Genomic DNA, 23,699 nt, shown 5'->3' with positions numbered 1-23,699 from the left:
TACTGTTGGGGTTTCGTGTTTTTATCTTGTATTTTAATGTATATTTTATACACCCTGGTCCAGATAAAGACATAGCAACCAGGCGCCACCACGGGGCGAGCGTTACAATGGCCTGGTCCCAGAGGCCATTTTATCCACCGCCTTCCCCCCCTCAGGCAGCAGGAGGCGGGCGGGCTCGGCGCTCATAGGCCGCAGGACCCTCGCTGGGCGGGGACGGGCGTTTGGCGCGCTGCTTCGCCGGCCGGAGGGACGAGCGAGCGAGAGCCGAGAGAAAAGGGGCGTCCCTTTCGCGTCGCCGCGCTCCTCTCTTGCTCCTCCTCCTCCGGCGGCGCCGCCGCCATGTCCCGCCAAAGCTCCCTCCTCAGCTTCTTCCCCATGTCGGAGGCCAAGCGCGACGGCGACGGCGGCTGCAGCCCCCACAGCGATGCCGAGCCCGAGGGCGGGCGCATGCTGTCGCCCAGAGGGTCGGGCATCCGAGGGAGGACCAGGGCGCCCCCCACGGACTGGTAAGCCCCCGCGCTGAGGAAACGAAAAGGCGGCGGCGGTTGGCGGGCCAAGAGCGTGGAGCGCGCAGGCGCCGTCTCCATGAGGCGGCGGCGGCGGCGGGCCTCTCTCTCTCGCATACTAGGCCCGAAAGCGGCGGCTTCTCAGGCCGGGTAGACCCTGAGGGAGAAAGAGAGAGAGAGAGAGAAAGGGATGGCGCGCGCGATAGCGGAGGGTGGGTTGGCGAGGCGCGCAGGTGAGGTGGAGGGACGGGCCTCAGGTGAGGCGGGGAGAGGCAGCGCGGGAAAAGGGCAGGTTCGCGGGGAGGCCCCTCTTCAGGAGGCCGCGCGGGCTCCTGGGGCATCTCCGCGTGGCGGGAGGCGCCCCGCTCTTCCGAGCAGAAGCGGCAGGCTGCGCCGTGATGCTGGAAGGGTAGCTGGTGGCATCTGGCATCCTCCTCCTCCGCCTCTCAGATCTTTCCGAATCGGTGGCCCTCCAGATGGAGGAGAAAGCTCCCCGAAACTGCTTAAAGCTCCCCGATTTTGCAGCTTGGTATAAATGGGTTGGTGGCCTTTTGTGTTCTCTCTCTCTCCCCCCCCCCCCCAATTTGTGTTTCCTTCCCCTTTTCATATAGCAGCACACGGTATAGCCCAGTGCTTTGGCACACTTCAAGGAATGCCGGGTTGGGAATCTGCCCTGTGCCACGGTTTCACGGAATCGTAAATCACTGAATCCAGAACGGAAGGAACCGTGGAGGGCAGCTGTTGAATAAGGTCGTAGAGCTGGCAGGGACCCCTGAGGATTATCTAGTCCAGGCACCCCCAACCTTCGGCCCTCCAGATGTTTTGGACTACATTTCCCATCATCCCTGACCACTGGTCCTGTTAGCTAGGGATCCTGGGAGTTGTAGGCCAAAACATCTGGAGGGCCACAGGTTGAGGACGCCTGATAACCCCCTGCAATGAAGGAACCTCAACATGTGATCCCCTGTGCACACTGGATCCTGCTTCGCTTTACAAATGGACTAGGGAGTTTTGTTGCTGCATCATTCCCAAGTTAATGTGAAGGAGTGCTGAAAAATATCTATACTTAAGCATACATTAAGTTTGGGCTATACAAGAGGAGTTTAAAGATTCCTGGTTGGCTAGATTTACCACTTGCTGCAACGGGTTGTGACTGAGATAGAATGTACAACAAAACTGTCCACTTATACCACATTGCAGTCCTTTGTTGGGTTGAAATAAACGACAGACGAATGGCAAGTGTCATATGGGAGGCATCTCCCGAGCATGTCTCGGGGAGTCCCTTTTATTGAATATTACAGCATTGCCACATATGTGCTTGTTGCTAATTGGTTAACACAAATACAATGCAAGGGTTGCATATAAACATTAATCATCAATAGATTAAAGGTTGGGAAAGGGAGCACAGAATTGGACAGATATGAAAACCTCCCCATTAAACCACCACTAATGATTGACACAACAAAACCCAAAAGAGCACAACCACCACACTCCGTAGATGTGGCCAACCATGCATCAAGAACAAGTCAGGGTATGATGTTTCATGAACTCAATGTGAATAAACATTCTAGGGTGGGTGAGGAAGGAATGCTTCAGCTTAGAGCGATTTGCCAGAGTCATGTGCAGAAGCAAAACTTCCCATCAGTCCTTCACTGATTTTTCATGAAGGTAATTCTTGCATACACTTTTTAACAGTAAAGACCGAACTTCACTCAAAGCCCATATCTATTTGGCCTTCTTTTGGTGTCCGCAAACCCCTTTTAAAAATTCTCTATCGCTAGTGAGTGTTAAAATAAGAAAGTGTAGCTGGTTGTGTCTCAGGAAAAGGCCTCACTTGCAGACATGACTTTCTGCTTTCCACATAACGTGAAGACATCACTTAAATTGCTTGGTGGCGGTAGGGTGTGTGTGTGTTTTGTGGCATCTTACCAAGTAAAATGGAATGAATGTGCATAGGATCTAGGTGCAGGATCATTGTCTGAATGGATGAATGAATGCATGCTTGCTTGAGGGCAAGTGCCCTTGAATTCAGTGCAGTTTGTTTTTTCAGGCCCAGCTGCATAGATAAGCATGCAGAACTGCAATTTATGTATGTTTTGTTGTTGTTTAGTCGTGTCCGACTCTTCGTGACCCCATGGACCAGAGCACGCCAGGCACTCCTGTCTTCCACTGCCTCCCGCAGTTTGGTCAAACCCATGTTGGTAGCTTCGAGAACTCTGTCCAACCATCTGATCCTCTGTCATCCCCTTCTCCTTGTGCCCTCAATTTTTCCCAACATCAGGGTCGTTTCCAGGGAGTCTTCCCTTCTCATGAGGTGGCCAAAGTACTGGAGCCTCAGCTTCAGGATCTGTCCTTCCAGTAAGCACTCAGGGCTGATTTCCTTCAGAATGGATAGGTTTGATCTTCTTGCAGTCCATGGGACTTTCTCCTCCAGCAGCATAATTCGAAAGCATCAATTCTTCGGCAATCAGCCTTCTTTATGGTCCAGCTCTCACTTCCATACATCACTACTGGGAAAACCATAGCTTTAACTATACCGACCTTTGTCGGCAAGGTGATGTCTCTGCTTTTTCAGATGCTGTCTAGGTTTGTCATTGCTTTTCTCACAAGAAGCAGGTGTCTTTTAATTTCGTGACTGCTGTATGTTTGCTCAAATGTAAATTCTGTCTAAGAACATAAGAGACACCTACTGAATCAGGGTGATGGCCAATCTAATCCAGTATCCTGTTCTTACAGTGCCTGATCAGATGCCTGTGGGAAGCCTTCAAGGTGGGCACGAGGAAAAAAACCCATGAGCCCTTGGTCCAGTTGATGGCATACCCTGCAACATTTCTCCAGTGAAAATAGGGATGTCCTATTTAATAAAAGTAACAATAATACCATTATTTATACACCATACATCTGACTGGGTTGCCCCAGCCACTCTGGGCAGCTTCCAACATATATTAAAAACATATTAAAATATTAAACCTTAAAAAAGTTCCCTATACAGAGCTGCCTTCAGATGTCTTCTAAAGGTTGGCTTGGCTCCGGGGGTCACATAACTCCATACCCTCCAACATTTCGCTGATGAAAATAGGGCTATCCTAAGGAAAGGCAAGACATTCTGGGATCAAATCAGAAACCGGGATGGCTTCTGTAAATCCAGGACTGTCCCTGGAAAATAGGGACACTTGGAGGGGGCAAGCTGACTTTAAAAGAAATGAAACTAAAAGTTCCCCAAACCCTTCTCTCTGCCCTGCATAATAGGGTAGGGTACCTGAGCAAAGGATCATGACTGCTGCTTGTCATCTTGGCGGCATGATTCTCACATTACAATTTGGTGTAATGTGTGAACTGTTTCCAACAAGTTAGAAATACAAAAGGGAAGGTGCTTCAATCTCCTAGTGACACTGGTAATCAAAACTAGCACCGTGCTATGAAAATCACAGGCCTATAATAAACTGCACCAGCAATGTATTATGAAAACCATGGGCCCTAGAGCAGGACTCAAGTCTATTTCAGGCACGTCCAACTCCCAAGACACTGCGATCTACTCCCAGTATAAAAAAACGAACAGTGATCTACCCAGAGTTGTTGACTTTTTTTTTTTTTTTTTTGGAATGATGGACCAGAGTTGTTGAGTGATTGACTGGCTGGACATGCCTGGTCTGTTTGATAATCCAGACCTGGTTAAAGCATCCTGAGGGCAGAACAGGCCCTGCCTGACATTCTTCCTGTTAACCTGTGGCGAAGACTACCTTTTACGTACCAGGCTGCTGCTTCAGTGGTTAAAGGCGCTTTAGATTCCTATGGAATCAGTTGCCACATGCAGGCATGAGGGTCTGTACTCCCCCTCTGTATTAGCTGACAGAGTATTTATTGATGATTTTTAACATCAAGGAGAGTGAGGTATTTGCTCAGTGTAAGATATTAGCGGTGAAGCTGCAGGTTCAGGATAGCATGGTGAGCTAGCATGGTGAAGTGCTAGTGGATCTTTCTGTATACTTGTATTTTTACAAGGTTTACTTCTAAGGCCAGGAAAAGAAACCTGTATTACAGTAGATTAGTTCATGATGTAGCAGCATCTATTAAGGGTTAAAATAGCTAATGTGTTAATGCTTGTCTTGTGCTATGAGACATTAAACTTTCTATTCTAAACGGAACTGAGCGGGCAAGGAGTTTTCTTAATGGGAAGTCTGGAAAAGGCTCACTACTGTGAAGCAGGAAAACTGAATGTTCTGCTGGAAGATTACTGGAGCTCTGCATACTCTGCTGACCACAATGGCCGAAATGGGTCATATCAACAGATAGTGAGCCCAAATCTGAACAGGTTATGGGCCAACTGACTTCTACAAGTCTCACATCGGCAACTTTTTCTTTTTTCTCACTCAGCAAGTACTATTTTTAAAAAAATAGATTTTATTGATACATCAGAACAACAACAACAAAACAGAAAAAACAAAAACAATATGCAGCAATAAAAAGAAATTAAAAATTAGATAACGGCAATAAATTTACAACCAACGAAACTTAAACATTCACACCACATAAATATATATAACATAAAGTTTTGACTTCAAGTTGAACCTATTTTTAATGCATCCAAGTACACGTAGTCTCAACTATTCTGGAGACTGCGTAAAGGCTGTGGCCAGATTGGGATTTAGGTTTGGGGCTGCCTGGCAGTCAAAAGGCAACATCACAAGCTTGCAAAAAATAAAATAATTGAAACAGGAGGCTACCGTCTTAGCTCTTCCCTGCTCCTTCCTTCAGTTTTTTACTTTGCCTTGCAGAAAGCAATCGTTTCTTCCTGAGACTCTTGGTGTTCTCCTTTCAGATTTCTTTGTCTCTTCTACCTCTAGTTGAATTTCTCTCTGTGTTTAGCCTCATCATTAGTTCTCTTCCTTCCCGGCTCTGGTGTTTTTCCACTCATTTTTCGAAGTCTCTTCAGTTGTTGGCTGCCTTCCTTATCTACAGCCTCTTTAGAGACTGCATTGTCCTTGACTCTGCTGATTTCAGCCATAGTAGCCTCCAGATTTCCCCTCCCCCTCCGACTTCTTCCTCAGTGAAGCTAAAGCCTTTCAAAACCAGTCTAGGGGTGGGTGGGTGGGTGTTAGAGAGCTGCCCTGCATTTTTTGTTAGTGATTAACGACCTGCTATAATTCAGAGAGCTGCATTGTCTACACTTAAGTAGAAAGGCACAGGAGAAATCTACACCCGCCTGCAGTGAGTTGCAGCAGCAAAATCACAGCCTGTAAAGACAATAGAAAATTTTACAGCAAACTCTGCTTCTATTCAAGATTTAGTTCCAGTCCTCTGAGGGGCAGCACTTGTCACTTTCAACTGATATGGTAGATCTTCCCAGCTTTCCAGACTCTTGCCCGGTTGCTATTCAGAACATCTCAGAGCCAGATTTTTTAATGGGAGGGTGGACCCCCCTTCTTCTTGCATTCTTCTAACTATGGAGGATGGTTCAATGGAAGGTCAGCAGGGGGCTCTGCTTTGGCTAAGTAAGGAAGCGCAGAGAGGAGGAAAATGGAATCTCTCCCTGGTGAAGCAGATGGCAAGATCTTCCTCAGCTGAGCTCAAGAGGAATTTCTGCATCCCTTTGAAACCTCTCAGAGCAAACATATTCATGCAGCTCACCCTAGCATGAATGAAATGTTTTGACCTCATTACTCAACAGCAGAATCAGTCTCTGTTTCAGAATACAGCATTAATCCTGAATTTCGTCCATATACTGCACCTCCTAAAGGAAGCTCTACTAGTAGATCTGGCTGAGGAAGTAATTTGGCCCTCAGCTACCTCTCAATCGCCAAATGTTCTTCATCAACGGTATCTGCTTCCCCTGCTTCTCCCTCCATCTCCAGGAGGTAATCTAGAGCAGTGTTCCCCAACCTTGGGTCTCCAGCTGTTTTCGGACTACAATTCCCATCATCCTTGACCACTGGTCTTGCTAGCGAGGGATGATGGGAGTTGTAGTCCAAAAACAGCTGGAGACCCAAGGTTGGGGAACACTGATCTAGAGCACAAGCTTCATGCAGGGGTTCTCAGTCTTTACCCAGGCACTCTGTTTCTTCTGAAGACCTTGACGCAGCCTTAAGTGCTAGCGATCAGAGCCTCTGCCACAGCCCAGTCATTTGCAAAAGTGGCCCTTGCATGGGCAGTACTCCTCAAGACCTGAACCGGTCTCACATGTCCTTGTCAAAGATTTTCAACGCACCGGGAGGCTGATGTGCTGTCTTGCAACAACTTGGCCTCTGAACCTTTTGTAGGGGGTAAGCTCTTTGGCGAAGAGGCTTTAAAGGACAACCTAGTTGAGTCTATTGACAAGAAAAAAGAGATGACAAATCTTTCGCCACACTTATCGAAGCTCAAGGTCCTTCAGAGGCAGGGATTTTCAATCCTCCCAGCCTCCTGGAACAGGCAGTGCGATGGGTTGAAAGAAAATCAACAGTCCTATTCCTGCAGCACTCAACAGAACAAACCACATCTCTCTCGGCATTGTTGCTATTCCAGTGGGAGGAAAGCTGCCGCGATACACCCATAGTTGGCAGCAGACCATATCCGACAGATGGGTGCTGGACACTATCCGCAAATACTTACCGCCGTCAGTCTCATCAGACCCCTCCAAGAAAAAAGTCTGTTATACTTACCATTTTTCCAATAGTTACTCCATATTTTTTCTACCAGAGAGTCTCCGTGAATTTTTAAGGGCAGCCTTTCCCATTGAAAGCCATCTCCCATGCGATACTTGTATTGAATCTCTCTTTTTGGCTTGTTATTTAAAAACTGAAGAAGGAGCAGGGAGGAGCTAAGATGGCAGCTTCTTGTTTCAATTCTTTATTATTTTTCAAACTTGCAATGTTGCTTATTAACCACCAGGTGGCACCAAACCTAAATCCCAATCTGGCAGCAGCTTTCATGGGATCTAGAAATGCCTTCCATAGTAGGTATGACAGACTTTTCTCTTACATTTCCTTAGACCACCTGGCAGGCCTCCCTCAGGAGCCGTGGGGTGGCAGTGAGAGAAGCGAGGCTTTGCTTCCCCACCCAATCATGTAGAGGGGGTCCACCTTCTTTAGACCAGTTTGGGAGACAGCTTGCCGCCACAGTGTTGACAGAAATGGGAGAGGCAGGAAGGAGAACAGGAGGAGGAAAATGTGGCAGCAGCTGGAGTGTTCCTGCTGCCGCCTTGTGGGGCGAGATGGTTGTGGAGTTGTGCTAACACTGCGGTGCAGAACCCGCAGGAGCTGTTTAAGAAACAGAACGAGTAGCTCTGCATTTGCAGTACAGTGGAACCTCAGTTTTCGAACATAATCCATTTCGGAAGACAGTTCGACTTCCGACACTGATTTAGGTTCAAGACTCTGTTTATTAAGGCAAAGCTATTGTGTTGGGGGAAACTCCCTCATCCTCTTCCTCCCAATCAGTAGGACTTCTGCTTACATCCAGAGCCAACAAGCTTTACAGGGGGGAAAACACGGGCAAAACTTCAGACATACAGTATCATGCATCATTCTTTTACCATCCATTCCATCTTCATATCTTTTAAGATCATACCAGCTGTGCTGCGAACTGGATCTTGTAATACCTATCCTAACAGTGTTAGGATTCGTAGTCTTATTATTCTTTATCCTCTTTTATAATTCCAAGCTATGTTTCTTAATTGTCCCAGGTTTGGGGAACAGGCCTTGACAGTCAGCGAAAAACATAATGCTTTATATTTGGAGGTGGGGATTCTACTTTTAAAAATTAAATGAAAACTTGAGTATCCTTGGGTAAAGTATGAGCTAAATTCTAAGAGAATTGTGTCTGTAACCAATGTAGTCTTTTGACTTCATAGATTATCAGTAAAAGATCTGTTATAAAGGCTATCCTTTTCTTCTTTCTTTCTTTCTTTCTTTTTGGTCTTGCAGTGACTGTGAATTTTCACCCGGTGATCTGGTTTGGGCCAAACTCGAAGGTTACCCTTGGTGGCCATGCCTTGTGTACAAGCATCCAACAGAAGGATCACTTTTCAGAGGCAGAGGAAGATCCTCTCGCATCCATGTACAGTTCTTTGACGACGACCCATCAAGGGGTTGGGTTAGCATTAGATATATCCGACCATATACAGGTAAGAGTTGATAACTGAATGTAATAGGTGATAACAGAATATACTATATATAAATAAATGGGGGGGGGGGTGAAATTAAATGCAGGTCACATAGATATTATAAGCAATGCTGCATCCCTCTGTAAATTGACCACATACTGAGAGGCTTGGAAGCACTGTTCGGCTAAGATGCCCTTTCACCTTCATTTGAGTAGGATGCAGCTCTTCACTTTGACTTGACTTGGCAGTACAAGGGATTAAGGCTGTTCTATTTCACCTAACACACACCTGTCCTGTTATTGTAGGCAACTTGCAGCCCTATGCCACTCTTGGCAAAAGCCCCACCCGTATTGAGTGAGCAGCATTCGTTGCAGAGGGAACTATAGAGTGCCAAAGATGGTTCTTTATTCAGCCCCAACATTTGATATGCTATTTTGCATCAAAATAATCATGGTGGGATTCTGACTGTGCGAGTTACATCAATTTTTCCCCTTCCCGCTGCCCCCTGTATTCTAACAGCAGATTAGTAGTAGTTTATGTGGACTGATTTAAAAAGTCATGCAATTTAACATACATAGTAATTGAAGTAGTGGCAGTTCTAAATAATAGTTCTGAAGAGATATGGGATTAAATGCAGAATCTTTAATTTAGGATTGTTACTGTAAGGTTTCTGCATGTTAGATAATCAAAAACTAGGAGAGACCATGAGCGTGTTTTTGCCAAAATCTATTCTCTGACTGATTCCTTTTTATATTACAGGTTCTTCTGGGAGAGATACCAGTAGGGGAGGCATGTTCTACAGTTCAAGACCTGAAATTAGAAGAGCAATGGAATTGGCAGATGCTGCTTTGAAAAAAGAGAAGAGTGAGCGACTTGAGCTGGCAGTGTGTGACAAACCTTCAGAAAGCGAGGAAGAAGACGATGAGGAGATGGAGGTCACTCTTTATAATTCTTGTTTCCAGAAGCAATTAGAAAAACGGGAAGAGAGGGTGCTTATGATTTGTAGGACAGTTCTGTATATGTAGATAGTTGCCTTTCTCTTTATTGTTTTGGACCTGTAACAAGTATGTGTCTGAACTCACATGCATGTCCACACTCACATGTATCTGTACACACACTAACTAGAGGTTTGGGATCTTTTGGTAGAATTATAACATGTCCATTTTTGAATATGTGTTTGCCTCTGTTCCTGCCTAAATAAAACTCCAAACACCCAATACTTTTTGTTCTGGGCTGGCGATCATTACTACTACTACTACTACTACTACTATTGTTAGTAGTAGTAGTAATCTGTGCTATACTCATAGATCTCAGGGTGGTTCACAGCATAACAATCTCTTAATTGCCAGACGGGCGGCCCAGTAATTTTTAGAGGCAAACAAATAGCTTTACATTCAGATTCTTGAGGAACACATTAAAAAAACAAAGCTTGGTTTATCATATGACAGAATACATAAATGCTGTTTCAGACAGTAAAATTACAGTTCAGGCAGGTAGCAAATCCTACCATACACACACACCTTGATCTAAAGAGTGTAAGAATCCCTGCCTATTCTCAAAAGCCTGCAGAAGTGAGCGTGACCATTATGCTAGCAAGACTCACACTAATAGTAAGTTAAGAAATGGAGGAGGTGGGGAGAATACCTGCACAGAATGAAGATCCTTGGAGCTAGGAGAGCCACTGCCTACAGATTTTGGGGTTCCTTTATACCCTTTTCTTTGTGGAGAAAGGGAGGGGACTTTTCAGCTGGACAATTCCTATTGTTTCAGTTGCCTTTCATTGAGAGTTCCTACCCATTTCTCACTTCCCCCATGTTGCAGATTAAGAGTTTGAAAGACTCATCTTAGTGGGCTGTGACTGAACTAGTTATCTTGGTGCGTTCTCTGTGTTTAAGTTATAATAACATTATAGTAATTGTCTCCATCCAGGGCGTCAGTAGGCTGTACTTGGGAAATTTGCATGTGTTAACCTTCATGCAAAGTGTGAGGAGTTCAGGATGTTGTCTGAATGCCTTTCAGGGCATGCTTTTGATAAGGCTGGTACCTGGGTCAAGCAAGGCTCAATGTGGGAAATCTCGTGTTAAATTTTAAGTTATGTCACCCTTCTTACTGATGCTATAATGTACAGTAATAAACCACAGAATAAGTTCAGAATGACACACATCTATTCACAGCAGCACTTTCTTCTGTGGTTATGAGCCAACTTTCCCGGGGTAGAGCATGGTACTCTGTAAGGAAAGCTTGGAGGAGAACACACCCCATCCTTTATGCTTGTCACTTAATTCAAGGCTATGCAAGTGCATGTTTAATTTGCTGAAATGGATGACTTTCAGGTCGCCTCAGAGCAGAACATAAATTGGGAGTTGCCTGTAGGGGCTTTCCTTCACAATTGAAAAAGAAACCTCTTGGTTGCCCTCCTCTTTCAGGATCTTTAGAACTGATACCTGACTGCTGAAGAACTGTGTGTAGGCTTGAACAAAACGGAAGTATTGGAGACAACTTATTCCAGCATTTGATGCAATTGAGCCTATCTACTGCTCTGCCATAGAACTCCTAATTGCATACCCATTGTTGCGCTAGTCCAAGAGGAGAGGTTGAAACCTCTCACTCACCTATCACAAATCCGATGAGCAGAGGGAGATCACATCCCCATTGTTCACTGGTCATGATGGAGAAGTTGAAATCTCATATCTGCATGATAACGTGGCCCGACAACCTCACCTGCTGCTTAATTTAAAACAACAACGAGAAGAAGACAGCAGCCAAATTGTTGGGTCCCCCATCAGAAAGCTTGCCTTGTCAAAGTTGTAGCATTAGCCTGTCTTTAAAGCATCCGATTTTTTATACCACTTCTTTTTTGTCTTTGGCAGGTGAGTGATGAGGGTGATGATTTTGGCACATCTGAGGAAGTGAAACGTAGAAAAAGGCAAATTGCAAGAAAGCAACATGCTGAGAAATCCAAAAAGAGAAAGATCATGGATTCCGACAGTGAACGCGAGTATTCAGACATGGAGTTTAAACCTGATGAAGCTAGCAGTGATGAAAATAGCGTTGGAGTTGGTGACAGTGATGCTTCTGAATCGGAGGCTGACCCAGGAAAGAAAGTAAAGCGTCCCATTAAAGTCTCCCCTAAACCAGTGCTGGAAAAGATATCTAAACCTCCCCAGAATAATGTGTCTGTAACGCCCAGCAGAGAAACAAATCTTTCTGCTGAGATAAAGTATAAGTTATCATCTTTTGCAGCTCCTGAATGCTTTGATTTTCAGCCAAGCATTAACGGAGGAGGAGCAGGAGCAGGAGGAGGAGCAGGAGCAGATGGCAATCCGACCTCATGGGAACATGATAAAATTGACTGGCTCCAGGATGGTAAAAGGAAAGATGCTCGTAGGAGACGGCAAAATGATCCAGATTATGACCCAAATACTCTGTTTGTGCCAGAGGACTACCTTAGAAACTGCACTCCGTTAATGCGGAAGTGGTGGGAGATGAAGAGCCAGAATTTTGATAGCGTGCTTTTCTATAAAGTTGGGAAATTCTATGAGCTCTTCCACATGGATGCTGTTATTGGTGTTAACAAGATGGGCCTGTCGTTCATGAAAGGCACTTTTGCTCACTCTGGTTTCCCAGAGATAGCATTTGACAGATACTGCACTATATTAGTCCAGAAAGGTTACAAAGTGGTTCGTGTTGAGCAGATTGAGACTCCTGAGATGATGGAAGCACGCTGTAGAGCCTTGGCCCACCCGACCAAATACGACAGAGTTGTGCGCCGAGAAATATGCAGGGTTATTTCCAAGGGGACACAGACCTATGGTATTCTAGATAGTGACGATTTGGACAGCCACAACAAATACCTCCTCTGCGTGAAAGAAAAAGTTGACGATTCTGCTGGCCTTCAGCGTACCTATGGAGTATGCTTTGTTGACACGACAGTGGGGAAGTTCTACCTGGGTCAGTTCTCGGATGACCGCCATTGCTCAAGGTTTAGAACTCTCTTGGCTCATCATATTCCTGTGCAGATACTTTTTGAGCGAGGGAACCCCTCTGCAGAAACACAGAAGATATTCAAAGGCTTACTCCCCTCTACTGCGCAAGAAGGTTTGGTTGCTGGGTCTCAGTTCTGGGATGCATCCAAAACACTAAAAACATTGATTGAAAAAGGCTACTTCGGGGACAAAGAAAATCCAAGCAGTGAGCCCATCCTGCCGCCAGTAATCAAAGCTATGACTGCGGAAACTGACTCCCTGGGACTTACCCCTGGGGAAAACGCTGAGCTTGCGCTCTCGGCTCTTGGCTGCTGTGTCTTCTACCTTAAAAAATGCATTATTGACGAGGAACTCTTATCAATGGGGAAATTTGAAGAATACATTCCTGTGGATGTTGATATTGCAAAAGAACAAAACTCAAGCAGCCTGTTTGCGAAAACAAGCCAGAGGATGGTGTTGGATGGGGTCACCCTGACAAACCTAGAAATTCTGCAGAATGCAACCACTGGGTCAGAAGAAGGCACATTGCTGGAAAATATTGACACTTGTTGTACGCCCTTTGGAAGGAGACTCCTGAAACAGTGGCTCTGTGCACCGTTGTGTAATCCTTCCACCATCAATAACCGCCTGGATGCCGTTGAAGACCTCCTAGCTGAAGCTGCCAAAATGTCAGAAATCCGTGACCTTTTAAGGAAACTCCCAGACCTTGAAAGGCTTTTAAGCAAAATTCACAGTATTGGGTCATCCCTTAAGAACCAGGACCACCCTGGCAACAGGGCTATTTTATATGAGGAGGCCAGATACAGCAAGAAAAAAATTGTAGACTTTTTGTCCGCCCTGGAAGGTTTTAAAATAATTATGGAAATTATCTCAATTTTGGAAGATATTGCTGATGGTTTTACATCCAAAACACTAAGGCAGATAGCGATGGTCAAATCTAAGAATCCAGAAGGCCGCTTCCCAGACATTAAAGCAGAGCTTGAAAGGTGGGATGCAGCTTTCGATCATAACGTTGCACGAAAGACTGGTGTGGTTAACCCAAAAACTGGGTTTGACGCTCAATATGATAAAGCGCTAGAGGATATAAGCAGCATTGAGGAAGGCCTGCGTCAGTATTTGGAAAAGCAGCGCAAACGGCTTGGCATTAAAGCTGTGATGTATTGGGGAGCAGGCAAGAACCGCTACCAGATGGAGATTGCGGAGGGTTCGGTGCCTGCGAACCTGCCTGACGATTATGTGTTGAAATCTACCAGAAAGGGCTTTAAGCGCTACTGGACTAAAGACCTGGAGAAAATGCTGAACGAGATCATCAACGCTGAAGAACGGAGGGATACGGCACAGAAAGACTGTATGAAGAGGTTATTCTACAACTTTGATAAAAGCAGTGAAGACTGGCACACGGCAGTGGAATGCATCGCAGTTCTAGGTACGAAGACTTCTACCATAGTATATTCAAGTTGAAAGTGTACTATTAATTCGTTAGCATCTGGGCAGCTTGAAAGAGCTGGGGTTCTGTAATACGGAATATTGCCAGCTAATCCCTTGCAAAGAAACCAGTGTGGAGTGCCACTGTGTATATTAGGACTATTAGCCGGGGGTGGGGGCTAAATGTTAGTATACAGAAAAGGATTGTTTCCCTGCTTCTTGCGCAAGGAGTGACTCTTAGCAAAGGCAGTTGATAGCTCCGTGCAGTGATGAGCAAAGTGATGCATAATCTTGTAACCTGTGTGATTATTATTACAGTTGCAACAGCCGTCGCTGCACTTGCTCGGGGAGAAACTCTATGCACCTCATATCTCTTCAGACTGATGAGAAGGGTGTGTGTCCTGTCCTGGCATCCAATGAAATGTGTGCATGTCTAAGGAGGCATTTTCAGTAAAGGAGAGACTGAGCCAGGGCAGACAGGAACTGAGCAGGAAAAGCAAACAGCCTCTTGTGCATTTTGGGGGGGGAATATATACTGAGAGCTTCAGTGAGTGCCATAGGAGGAGATGCTAGTTGGGTACGCTGGTACCTGTGGGTGCCACACTGGCGTCCTCTGTCGTATCTTATGAGGTGGGCTGTGTCCCACAAAAGATGATGTGGTATAGTTTTTCAGAGCAAGCCTGCTTTAAGCAAGAGTACTCGCAATCTAAATCTATAGGTAAGGAGTCAGCCTGAGTTCTAGAGAAGCTGAGAGCTCAGCAAAGAGATATATTCAAAACTGAAAGTACCATATTTTTCCTTGTACAAGATGACCCCTACTTTTTTTGAACCCCAAATTAAGAAAACAAAACCCTAAAATAGATGGGTGGCAATGGAAGCCAAGCCAAGAAAGGTGGCGGTTTCAGGAGGAGGGGGGAAGGAAAGGGTGCTCTTACTCCAGTGGTCGTGCTGGTGGGGCTTCAGGATGCAAGCCAGTCACCAGCGTGCAGCCTGCAGTGGGAGGAAAGGGACAACAGCAGGAGGGACTGCCACAATCCTGGAAAAAACCTTGTCTTAAACATGGAAAAATAGGGTATTCCCAGGCTTTCTGTTTAAGATTGCCATCACCTTCTGCTCTTTTTTGTATAGTTTCAGTCTAATCTAATTAATGGAAACTATCCCTCAAATATTTTAAAATTAAACAAATTTCAGACTTCCATATTATTTATACTTTCCTAATAATTGCGCGTTAATTGAAATTTCTGTGTTGAATGTTAGCAGTACGTAGTGCATAAAAGCTTCTTGTTTGGTGGAGAAGATAGTGAAAGTTTTGTGACTGAAGTACTTTGAAGTAACTGATACAGTGGTACCTCGGGTTACAGACGCTTCAGGTTACAGAAATAGTACCTCGGGTTAAGAACTTTGCTTCAGGATGAGAACAGAAATCGCGCAGCGGCGGTGCAGCAGCAGCGGGAGGGTCCATTAGCTAAAGTGGTGCTTGAGGTTAAGAACAGTTTCAGGTTAAGAACGGACCTCCGGAACAAATTAAGTACATAACCAGAGGTACCACTGTACTTTAGTCACCTGTGATATAGCCCAGTGCTCTGAAGAAGGAATACAGGAAACGGGAAAACTGACTGGGATTTCCTCTTCCCCCACCCCAATAGATGTCCTAATGTGCTTTGCACACTATAGCCAGGGATGTGATGGACCCTTGTGCCGACCTGTAATTGTGCTTCCGGAGAGCAACACGCTGCCCTTTGTGGAGCTGAAGCATTCCCGCCACCCCTGCATTACAAAAACCTCTTCGGACGATGACTTCATCCCTAACGATATCCTCATAGGTGTACAGGATGAAAAGGCAAATCCGGAGAGCAGGACTTGCTGTGTTCTAGTGACTGGTCCAAACATGGGAGGAAAGTCCACACTCCTGAGACAGGTGATCATAGAAGAAGACACTTGGAAGCATGGTTTATCTGTGTAATTCCCCTCTTTTTTCCTTATCTTTACAGGCTAACTACCCCATTGGGATTGGTTAAGGGGTTTCTTCCCCCAATCGGTGCATGTTCTTTTCTGTCATTTGCAACATGCAGGCTAGGTATAGGGCGGTTTACAAATATAAATATCTATCTATCTATCTATCTATCTATAAAGTTCCCATTGCAATCTGGATTGTGTGAGAAGACTGGAGAGGGGCTGAAAGTTGGGTCAGGTAGGAAGTTGGGCTAGCTGGACTTTGGGACTCAGACATGTACTGTATAAATACATTGACATGTATAAATACATATGAATTCCTGTAGGAAAATAACATGCGCAGGACAAATCGTCCAAATGCTTTTAGCAAAGTAGCATTCATTTAAAACGAGGCTAAACCCAATGTTAGTAACGTTCCTGCTTACCTAGATCCTACTATTGAAATAATTAGGCAATTGTACTTTGTTCAGTTTTCTTTCATCACCTGTTTGATGTGGAAGTGGATAGTATGTAGAACAGCAGGATTCTGTTGGGGAGGGGGGAAAGAGGTGCACTTTCCATACGTTCAGTGTTTTTAATACCCTAGATTGCCCAGTCACAAGAGCTGTTGGCTGGAAGGCTACTCCTTGCCTAAATGTTTGCTCTTACAGAATGAGGATCGGATCATAACGGAGCATTGTGAGAGCACAAGTAGGAAGCGTTTGTAACCAAGATGGCAAAACAGCACAAATGCTTCCTGTCTTTCCTCTCTAAAACCAAGGGAACCAGTCGAACATACAGTGGTACCTCAGAAGTCGAACGGAATCCTTTCCGGGAGTCGGTTCGACTTCCAAATCGTTCGGAAACCAAAGCTTGGCTTCCGACTGGAGGCTGCGGAAGCTCCGTCGGACGTTTGGGTTCCAAAGAACGTTTGCAAACCGGAACACTCACTTCCGGGATTGCGGTGTTTGGGAGCCAAAACGTATGAGTACCAAGGCGCTTGGGATCCAAGGTACAATTGTATTTCCAAAATTTAGTTTTTCCAGAATTCCATTATCTGTTCAACTGATTTCCATTTCCACAGCAGCATTGGGGTGCTTAAGTATGTTTAAATCCCTGCTGACTGATATCCATTAGGGCTCTGTCAAGCGGTGTAGAAACTCTAAAATAAGATGGAATAATTCAGTATTAAACATCGGGTTGGTGTGGCATGCTCTTTTGCCAACTCTTATTTGTGGGAATAGATGGGGGTTTGAAGGTGTCAATTTGTACTGGGCAGTCCAAAGGCAGACAACTTCATTTTGGTGGAAATAGCATTGGAGGAGGTAATGAACTGAAGCATATCTTCCTTAGCAGCAGGACAAGCACGTGAAGCAAGTTCTCTAATGCCTGTTGGTTTCATTGCTTTGCAGACTGGCCTCGTGGTGATCATGGCCCAGTTGGGATGCTTTGTACCTGCCGAGTCTTGCAGGCTTACTCCTGTCGACAGAATATTCACCAGACTAGGGGCTTCAGATAGAATTATGTCAGGTGAGTTCTGTCAGTTTTGGGGTTTCCGAGAAAAAATTGCTAAAGCAAAACAGGCGACACGGAACTTTTTGTAAAGGAGAAGGGTGTGCCCACCTCAAAATACGTGTACAGTGGTACCTCGGGTTACAGATGCTTCAGGTTACAGACTCCACTAACCCAGAAATTGTACCTCGGGTTAAGAAATTTGCTTCAGGATGAGAACAGAAATTGCGTGGCGGCAGCGGGAGGCCCCATTAGCTAAAGTGGTACCTCAGGTTAAGAACAGTTTCAGGTTAAGAACGGACCTCCAGAACGAATTAAGTTCTTAACCTGAGGTACCACTGTATATGAAAATGGTTATATGGTGACAAGCGCTAGAAATACCAAGGGAGGGTGGGAATGGTCTGGCCTCTAGACTCTCCTCTCTCCTGCCTATCCATACTTACTTAAGACAGATGTACCCTGAGGAAGTGAGGAAGTCCAGACCAAGGAGCCCATGACCACCAGTTCTTGAAGGGACCATCAGTAGCCTAAGAAACCTGGCAGCTCTGACCCCTCCCTCCCCTGTAGCCCCTTAAGACCCACGTGCCCTGAGGGAAAGCAGCAGAGAAGAAGCCCGGGACGGGGGGTTGTGCCAGCAGGTCCTGAAGCTGGCCTGCGAAAGAATCACTTGGTTCCTACCCAAAACACTAGTTCTGGGTTAAGGCAGCAGGGGCATCAGTGAGGGACATGCCAAAGGTTCCTTAACTGGGGTGGGAAAGGAACTGCTCCATGAAGGAACATTTGAAGGGCTCAACTACCAAAAGCAGCTTCCACTGAGGCAAAAGCATCGTTTTCATATTGCTGAATGAACTGGGCGGAGCTCAAGTGGGCCACTTCACAGACTTCCTCTCAGAGTTGAAGTTAGGTTTTTAAGGCTGCAATCCTGTGCAGTTATTTAGGAGTAAACCCAGATTAAATTCTTATTTTGCTATGGCTGTATGCTAATGCAATAAAGGTTTGATTTGATTTGATTTGAAATTCAGTGGGGCTTGCTCCTGAGTAGACATTGCACAAGATGGTGCAATGGCTTGAAAGCTTAGTTTAGATATGGGAACCCCAGGTTCAAGTCTCCACCCTGTTGAAAGCTCCCCGAGTCATCTTGGGCCTGGTCTGAAGGCATGAGTCCACCACCTCACTGGAAGTTAAGCAGACCTGGTCAGTATCTGAAACGGATCCTTCCTGGGAATCACATGCATGGCATCTCGGTTTCACGACGAAAAGGTGGGGTATAAATGCAAGAATATACAAATTGACAGACTGTGATGCCGCACGTTTAGCTGCTGCCAAAATGCATGTAGTTCTTCCTGCCTCTGCTCTCATCACCACTCCTGCTCCACACTTCCGTGGAGGCCCCTTGCGTGATTTAGAAACCTGCAGTGACCAGGATGTTTTTTCCCTCCACCAGGGGAAAGTACATTCTTTGTTGAGCTGAGTGAGACTTCCAGCATACTACGACATGCAACAGAGCACTCTCTCGTTCTTATGGATGAACTAGGTATGTAACAACTTTTGCAATATCAGTCTCTTTTTTAAAAGACTTGTTTTTTGCCCACTTACAGGTATGTCAAGTTAACAGCCCGATTGGCAGGCTACAGCTGCCTGTACTCAGTCTGTGGCACTGCACTGTGTTGCAGAGCAAGAGCTTGGTTGCGTGACCTTGTATGTACCAGTGCCGTTTAAAGCAAGCCCTCAGCAACTATTGCCTGCAGCTATCGTGCCAGCACAGCTCCTGCCTGGGCTATAGACAGTGGCGTAGCGTGGGTTGTCAGCACCCGGGGCAAGGCAAGTAATTTGCACCCCCTAACCCGTGGATTTGCGCCCCCTAACCCTAACCTCCAGATGTTGCGCCCGGTGCGGCTGCCCCCCCCCCCCCCGCTACGCCACTGGCTATAGATGCTAGGTGTGCTAACAGGGCATATGAAACTGCCAAGAGCCCAATTTAAACAAGGCACTGGATGCTGGCAACACCATATGGGAAGTTCTTGCCCACACGAATCTTGTTTTTAATTGGACCCAAGATTCTTTTCGTTCTGGTTTCCAAGGCAGCTGAATGTGCCTGGGTTGGTCACAGTGGCTTTGCTTAAGCAAACTAAAGTGCACAAATACAGACATCCTGCTTCCACCCCAGGATCTTGACAATCCCATTTAGCATCATGCGAGAGATGCTCAAACCAGTCTGCCCGATAATCTCATTTGATGTGTGGATGGCTGGGAACAGTGTGTGTTGTGCCACCCTTCATTTCGAATCGAAAGGATCTTTTTCAGTAGCAGGCAAAGACCATTTTATTCAAGGCCTTCTAGTTTGCTTGAGATTCTCTGGCTGTCATAGTGGTTTTACAGTGGTACCTCACAAGACGGAAAACTCGCAAGACGAAAGGGTTTTTGGTTTTTTGAGTTGCTTCGCAAGACGAATTTCCCTATGGGCTTGCTTCGCAAGACGGAAACGTCTTGCAAGTTTGTTTCCTTTTTCTTAAAACCGCTAATACAGTTGCGACTTGACTTCAAGGAGCAACTCATAGCACGCAGTGTGGTAGCCTTTTTTGAGGTTTTTGAAGACTTTGGTGATTTTTGAAGCTTTTCCAAAACTTTTCCAAAACGGTGCTTCGCAAGACGAAAAAAATCGTGGAATGAATTAATTTCGTCTTGCGAGGCACCACTGTATTTTGAAGAAACTTGCCTAGTTGTTGTTTTTTACCCATGCTACTCATGTGCACTAGAAAGGGTATTATTTGAATGTTGCCACTTCCTCCCATACACTATCTTAAGCCATCTGTGATTGCAGCTGATGAGAGTCTTAACATACTTTTACAAATTTTCCTGGCCCTTCAATTTTTTTTTAACCAGATCAAAAGTTTTGGAGAACTCAAAAGCTTGCTTTTGTAACAATCTGATTTGCCTAAGAAGGATACCGTCCTGATACAGATTTTGGAATGAATATTTTTATTAGACTAAGTCATTGCTTGCTAAACAAAGTATCTCACAGCAAGCTCGTTTGAATTTCCCGAACAACTTTGCCCAATTCTAGTTCAGAATGTTGAGCCATGGCTGCAGTTTATATACATATAATGGAATGATCACACAAGAAACCTCCCATTATGGGAGAGGTCCTGATTATTCAAGTTTTGGAAGTTCTGTTCTTTTTATGAAAGGGGTCTTGTTTAGGGTCTCACCTGCATGTGATGGTGAAGACAGGATGGCTGAGCTACTTAGTCATCCTGCTTTAAAAGTGGTTCAAATTCTCAGTATGCTGTTGGTTGTTTCTTAGTTGTTTGGAGTTTTTTGGGAAAGAAGGGGAAAGATCCAGCCTAGTGCAAGGTTCAAAATGTATTTCAGCCGCTCTGGCAATGCCATGGAGTTTTAAACTCAGCTTTCTTTACTTTCCAGAAAAATAAATTATTATTATTATTAGAGATAAATAATTACCTGATATTCAGAAGACATCTTAAGGCAGCCCTGTTCAGGGAAGTTTTTAATATGTAACGCTGTACTGTTTTTAACACTGATTAGGAGCCGCCCAGAGTGGCTGGGGAAACTCAGCCAGATGGGCGGGGTATAAATAATAAATTATTATTATTATTATTATTATTATTATTATTATTATTATTATTATTATTATTATTATTCCAGGTCGAGGTACAGCTACCTTTGATGGAACTGCTATTGCTAGTGCAGTTGTCAAAGAACTTTCAGAGAACATCAAATGCCGCACCATGTTTTCAACACATTACCATTCTTTAGTAGAGGATTATTCTCACACCCCTTCTGTGCGGTTGGGACACATGGTATGTAACACTTCCTTTCCCTTCAAAAGTGGTCTCGCCTGCAGAGGGCTTACGGGCTGGGACTCCCTTTCTTCAACACAGCCATTCAGCTAATGAAATGAACCCCACTGTTCCATTACTTAGTGGTCAGTGGAAACTTGCTGGTAATCAAAGTAGACCATTAAAGGCCTAGATGAGCTGGTAGGATTTGAACCAAGGGCCATTGATCCACTTTTCTTTCTGCTGTTTTTTTCTTTTCAGGCATGTATGGTGGAAAATGAGACTGACGACCCTAGCCAAGAAACAATTACATTTCTCTACAAATTCATCAAAGGTGCTTGCCCTAAAAGCTATGGCTTTAATGCAGCAAGGCTTGCTAACATTCCCGAAGAAGTTATTCAGAAAGCTCAAGAAAAGGCAAAAGAGTTTGAGGCAACCACCCTCTCACTACGATTGTTCAGGTAAGATTTTTCACCATGTGCTTTCCTTGCAGGGCGGGGCAATGCTAGTGTCCTTAAACCTTGCTTGCTTGCTGCAGGAGATGGTTTAAACTACAGTGGTGCATCGCAAGACGAAAAGAATCCGTTCCGCGAGTCTCTTCGTCTTGCGGTTTTTTCGTCTTGTGAAGCAAGCCCATTAGCGCTATTAGCGGGCTTAGCGGATCAGCTGATAAGCTGCTTAGCGGCTTGGGAAAAGGGGGGGGGGGACCCTGCAGGAACTGACATTTTCGTCTTGCGAAGCAAGCCCATAGGAAATACGTTTAGCGAAGCACCTCCAAAACGGAAAACCCTTTCGTCTAGCGGGTTTTCCGTCTTGCGAGGCATTCGTCTTGCGGGGCACCACTGTAGCTTGCTGTGATTGCACAGCACTGTTATACATTGTATTGAGCCTAGCCGGAAGTGTAAGCAGCGTCTGAACAATACATTAAGCTTGGTATTATTGTAAAAAGTCTTTCCCCTAGTTTTAAACATGCATATGTTGATTGTGTGTTTTCCCAGGAAACAGTGCCAGATAGCTGAAGGAGCTCCACTAGCCAGAGATGAGCTTGACAAGCTAGCCGTGCTTCCTGTGTGAGACAACCTGTAATAAGTTTCTACAGCAGTTTTTGAAGGCATTATGCAAACAACAGTGATCTAATAAACTTTATTTTTTAAAAATGACCATTTTCCATTGTATTTCCTAGGAAATTAAACCCTTTTAATTCTTAGCTACCCCTCTACATAATGGTTATTGAATACTCCACAATATATTAAGTCTAGATGTTATGGTACATGCATACACTTTCAGGCTGTTGATTACCCACTGTCACCAATACACATAAATGGAAAAAAAAGCTATGAAACTGTATAGGGCTGTCTATATACTTTTGTCTCATCTTCATTAGAGGAGGAAATTGCAATTTTCAGCAGTTCATAAGAGTTAATGTCCAAGACTGTTCAATAAAACTGTGAACAGAGTAAATACAGGGTTGTTTTGAGGAGATGTTCTTACAACAGTGTACTTTAAAACATAGTAAAACCTCTTAACTGCAAACTGTCGCCTGCATACTTTGTTTTAATAGTGCATTATCTCCCAGGAAGCCTCATTAAAACATTGTTTCTCAAAGTGATGTGAAGACCATGGGGGGGCGGGGGAGGGGAAAAGGAGGGATATTCTAACTGCAAAGGATACCAGAAAAATTGCTGGATATAATTTAAGATTAGTGTTCTCTTTCATAGAAAGAACGTACATACTGGGACATGAGTACAGTTACAGCAAGTCTAGATGTGCTAACAAAACAGGACACATTCAAGTACAATAAGATTTGCTTGAAATTAAAAACTACATGAGATTAAAGCATTAAAATCATCTCAATCTGAATAAATGTTTTTTTAAAAAAATCAAAATAAATGCAGAAGTGCTAGCTCACATTTTTTTACCATATTACAAAAAGCAATTGGTACCCATGTCCATAAAGGCAGCAACAAAGACTGCTGCTAGTCTACAGAATAGTACTACTGCAAATGGGACTGTGTTTCAATGCTACTTGTAGAAACACCAGCCTTTTGGAAGTTGGTATCTGTACAATGATGCAGCTTATTTTCTTCACATCTGTCCCTTAGTCTTTGTTTTACACAGTAATGCTGAAACGCCCAGTTCTGTTATCCTGAGTCAACATATTGCCACTTTCTTTTTGGTAGGTTGAGCTCCATAGTGTCACCACTTTTACACATCCTTTTTTAAGTCTCCCTCTGCAGAAATGGGCAAGTATAACTTCCTCAAAAAACAAAATTAACAGTTACGATAGAATGGCAGGACTTTTTTCTTCCTTTCTGTCTCAAAAGTAATTCAGTTGTGCTGCAGCGTATTAGATTCTATAGGAGGAGCAGAGTCATATAGTGTATCTGTATCATGGGTCGGTTCTCCGGCTAATGTACATGGATTGGAGAGTGTTCCAGCACCACAGTCGCAGAAAAAC

General features: G+C 44.7%; 2 protein-coding genes across 4 annotated transcripts in view; one reads left to right on the top strand and one right to left on the bottom strand.

Moving 5' to 3' along the window:
* Positions 1-246: 246 nt before the first annotated feature.
* MSH6 (mutS homolog 6) lies at positions 247-22,401 on the top strand. Of its 2 annotated transcripts, XM_028725019.2 has the most exons (10): positions 247-506; positions 8,408-8,607; positions 9,346-9,521; positions 11,457-13,998; positions 15,644-15,915; positions 17,342-17,459; positions 18,886-18,975; positions 21,108-21,262; positions 21,503-21,702; positions 22,240-22,401. In XM_028725019.2, exons 1-10 carry the CDS (start codon positions 340-342, stop codon positions 22,313-22,315), a joined length of 3,996 nt encoding a protein of 1,331 aa, XP_028580852.2. In that variant the 5' UTR covers positions 247-339; the 3' UTR covers positions 22,316-22,401. The 2 variants fall into 2 exon arrangements, with proteins under 2 accessions (XP_028580852.2, XP_077782840.1); XM_077926714.1 differs by lacking the exons at positions 247-506; positions 8,408-8,607; positions 9,346-9,521 and adding an exon at positions 14,316-14,389 and having other exon boundaries at positions 13,838-13,998.
* Positions 22,369-23,699, bottom strand: part of FBXO11 (F-box protein 11) — a 67,800-nt gene continuing 66,469 nt past the window's right edge. For both annotated transcript variants that reach the window (XM_028725020.2, XM_077926715.1), the window contains exon 23: positions 22,369-23,699. In XM_028725020.2, the coding sequence (XP_028580853.1) occupies positions 23,570-23,699 (130 nt within the window). In that variant the 3' untranslated portion in view covers positions 22,369-23,569.

Source organism: Podarcis muralis, chromosome 3 (assembly GCF_964188315.1).
Source record: "Podarcis muralis chromosome 3, rPodMur119.hap1.1, whole genome shotgun sequence".
NCBI classification, from domain to species: domain Eukaryota; kingdom Metazoa; phylum Chordata; class Lepidosauria; order Squamata; family Lacertidae; genus Podarcis; species Podarcis muralis.
Note: the sequence above shows the minus strand (reverse complement) of the source record. Positions and strands in the feature narration are given on the sequence as shown.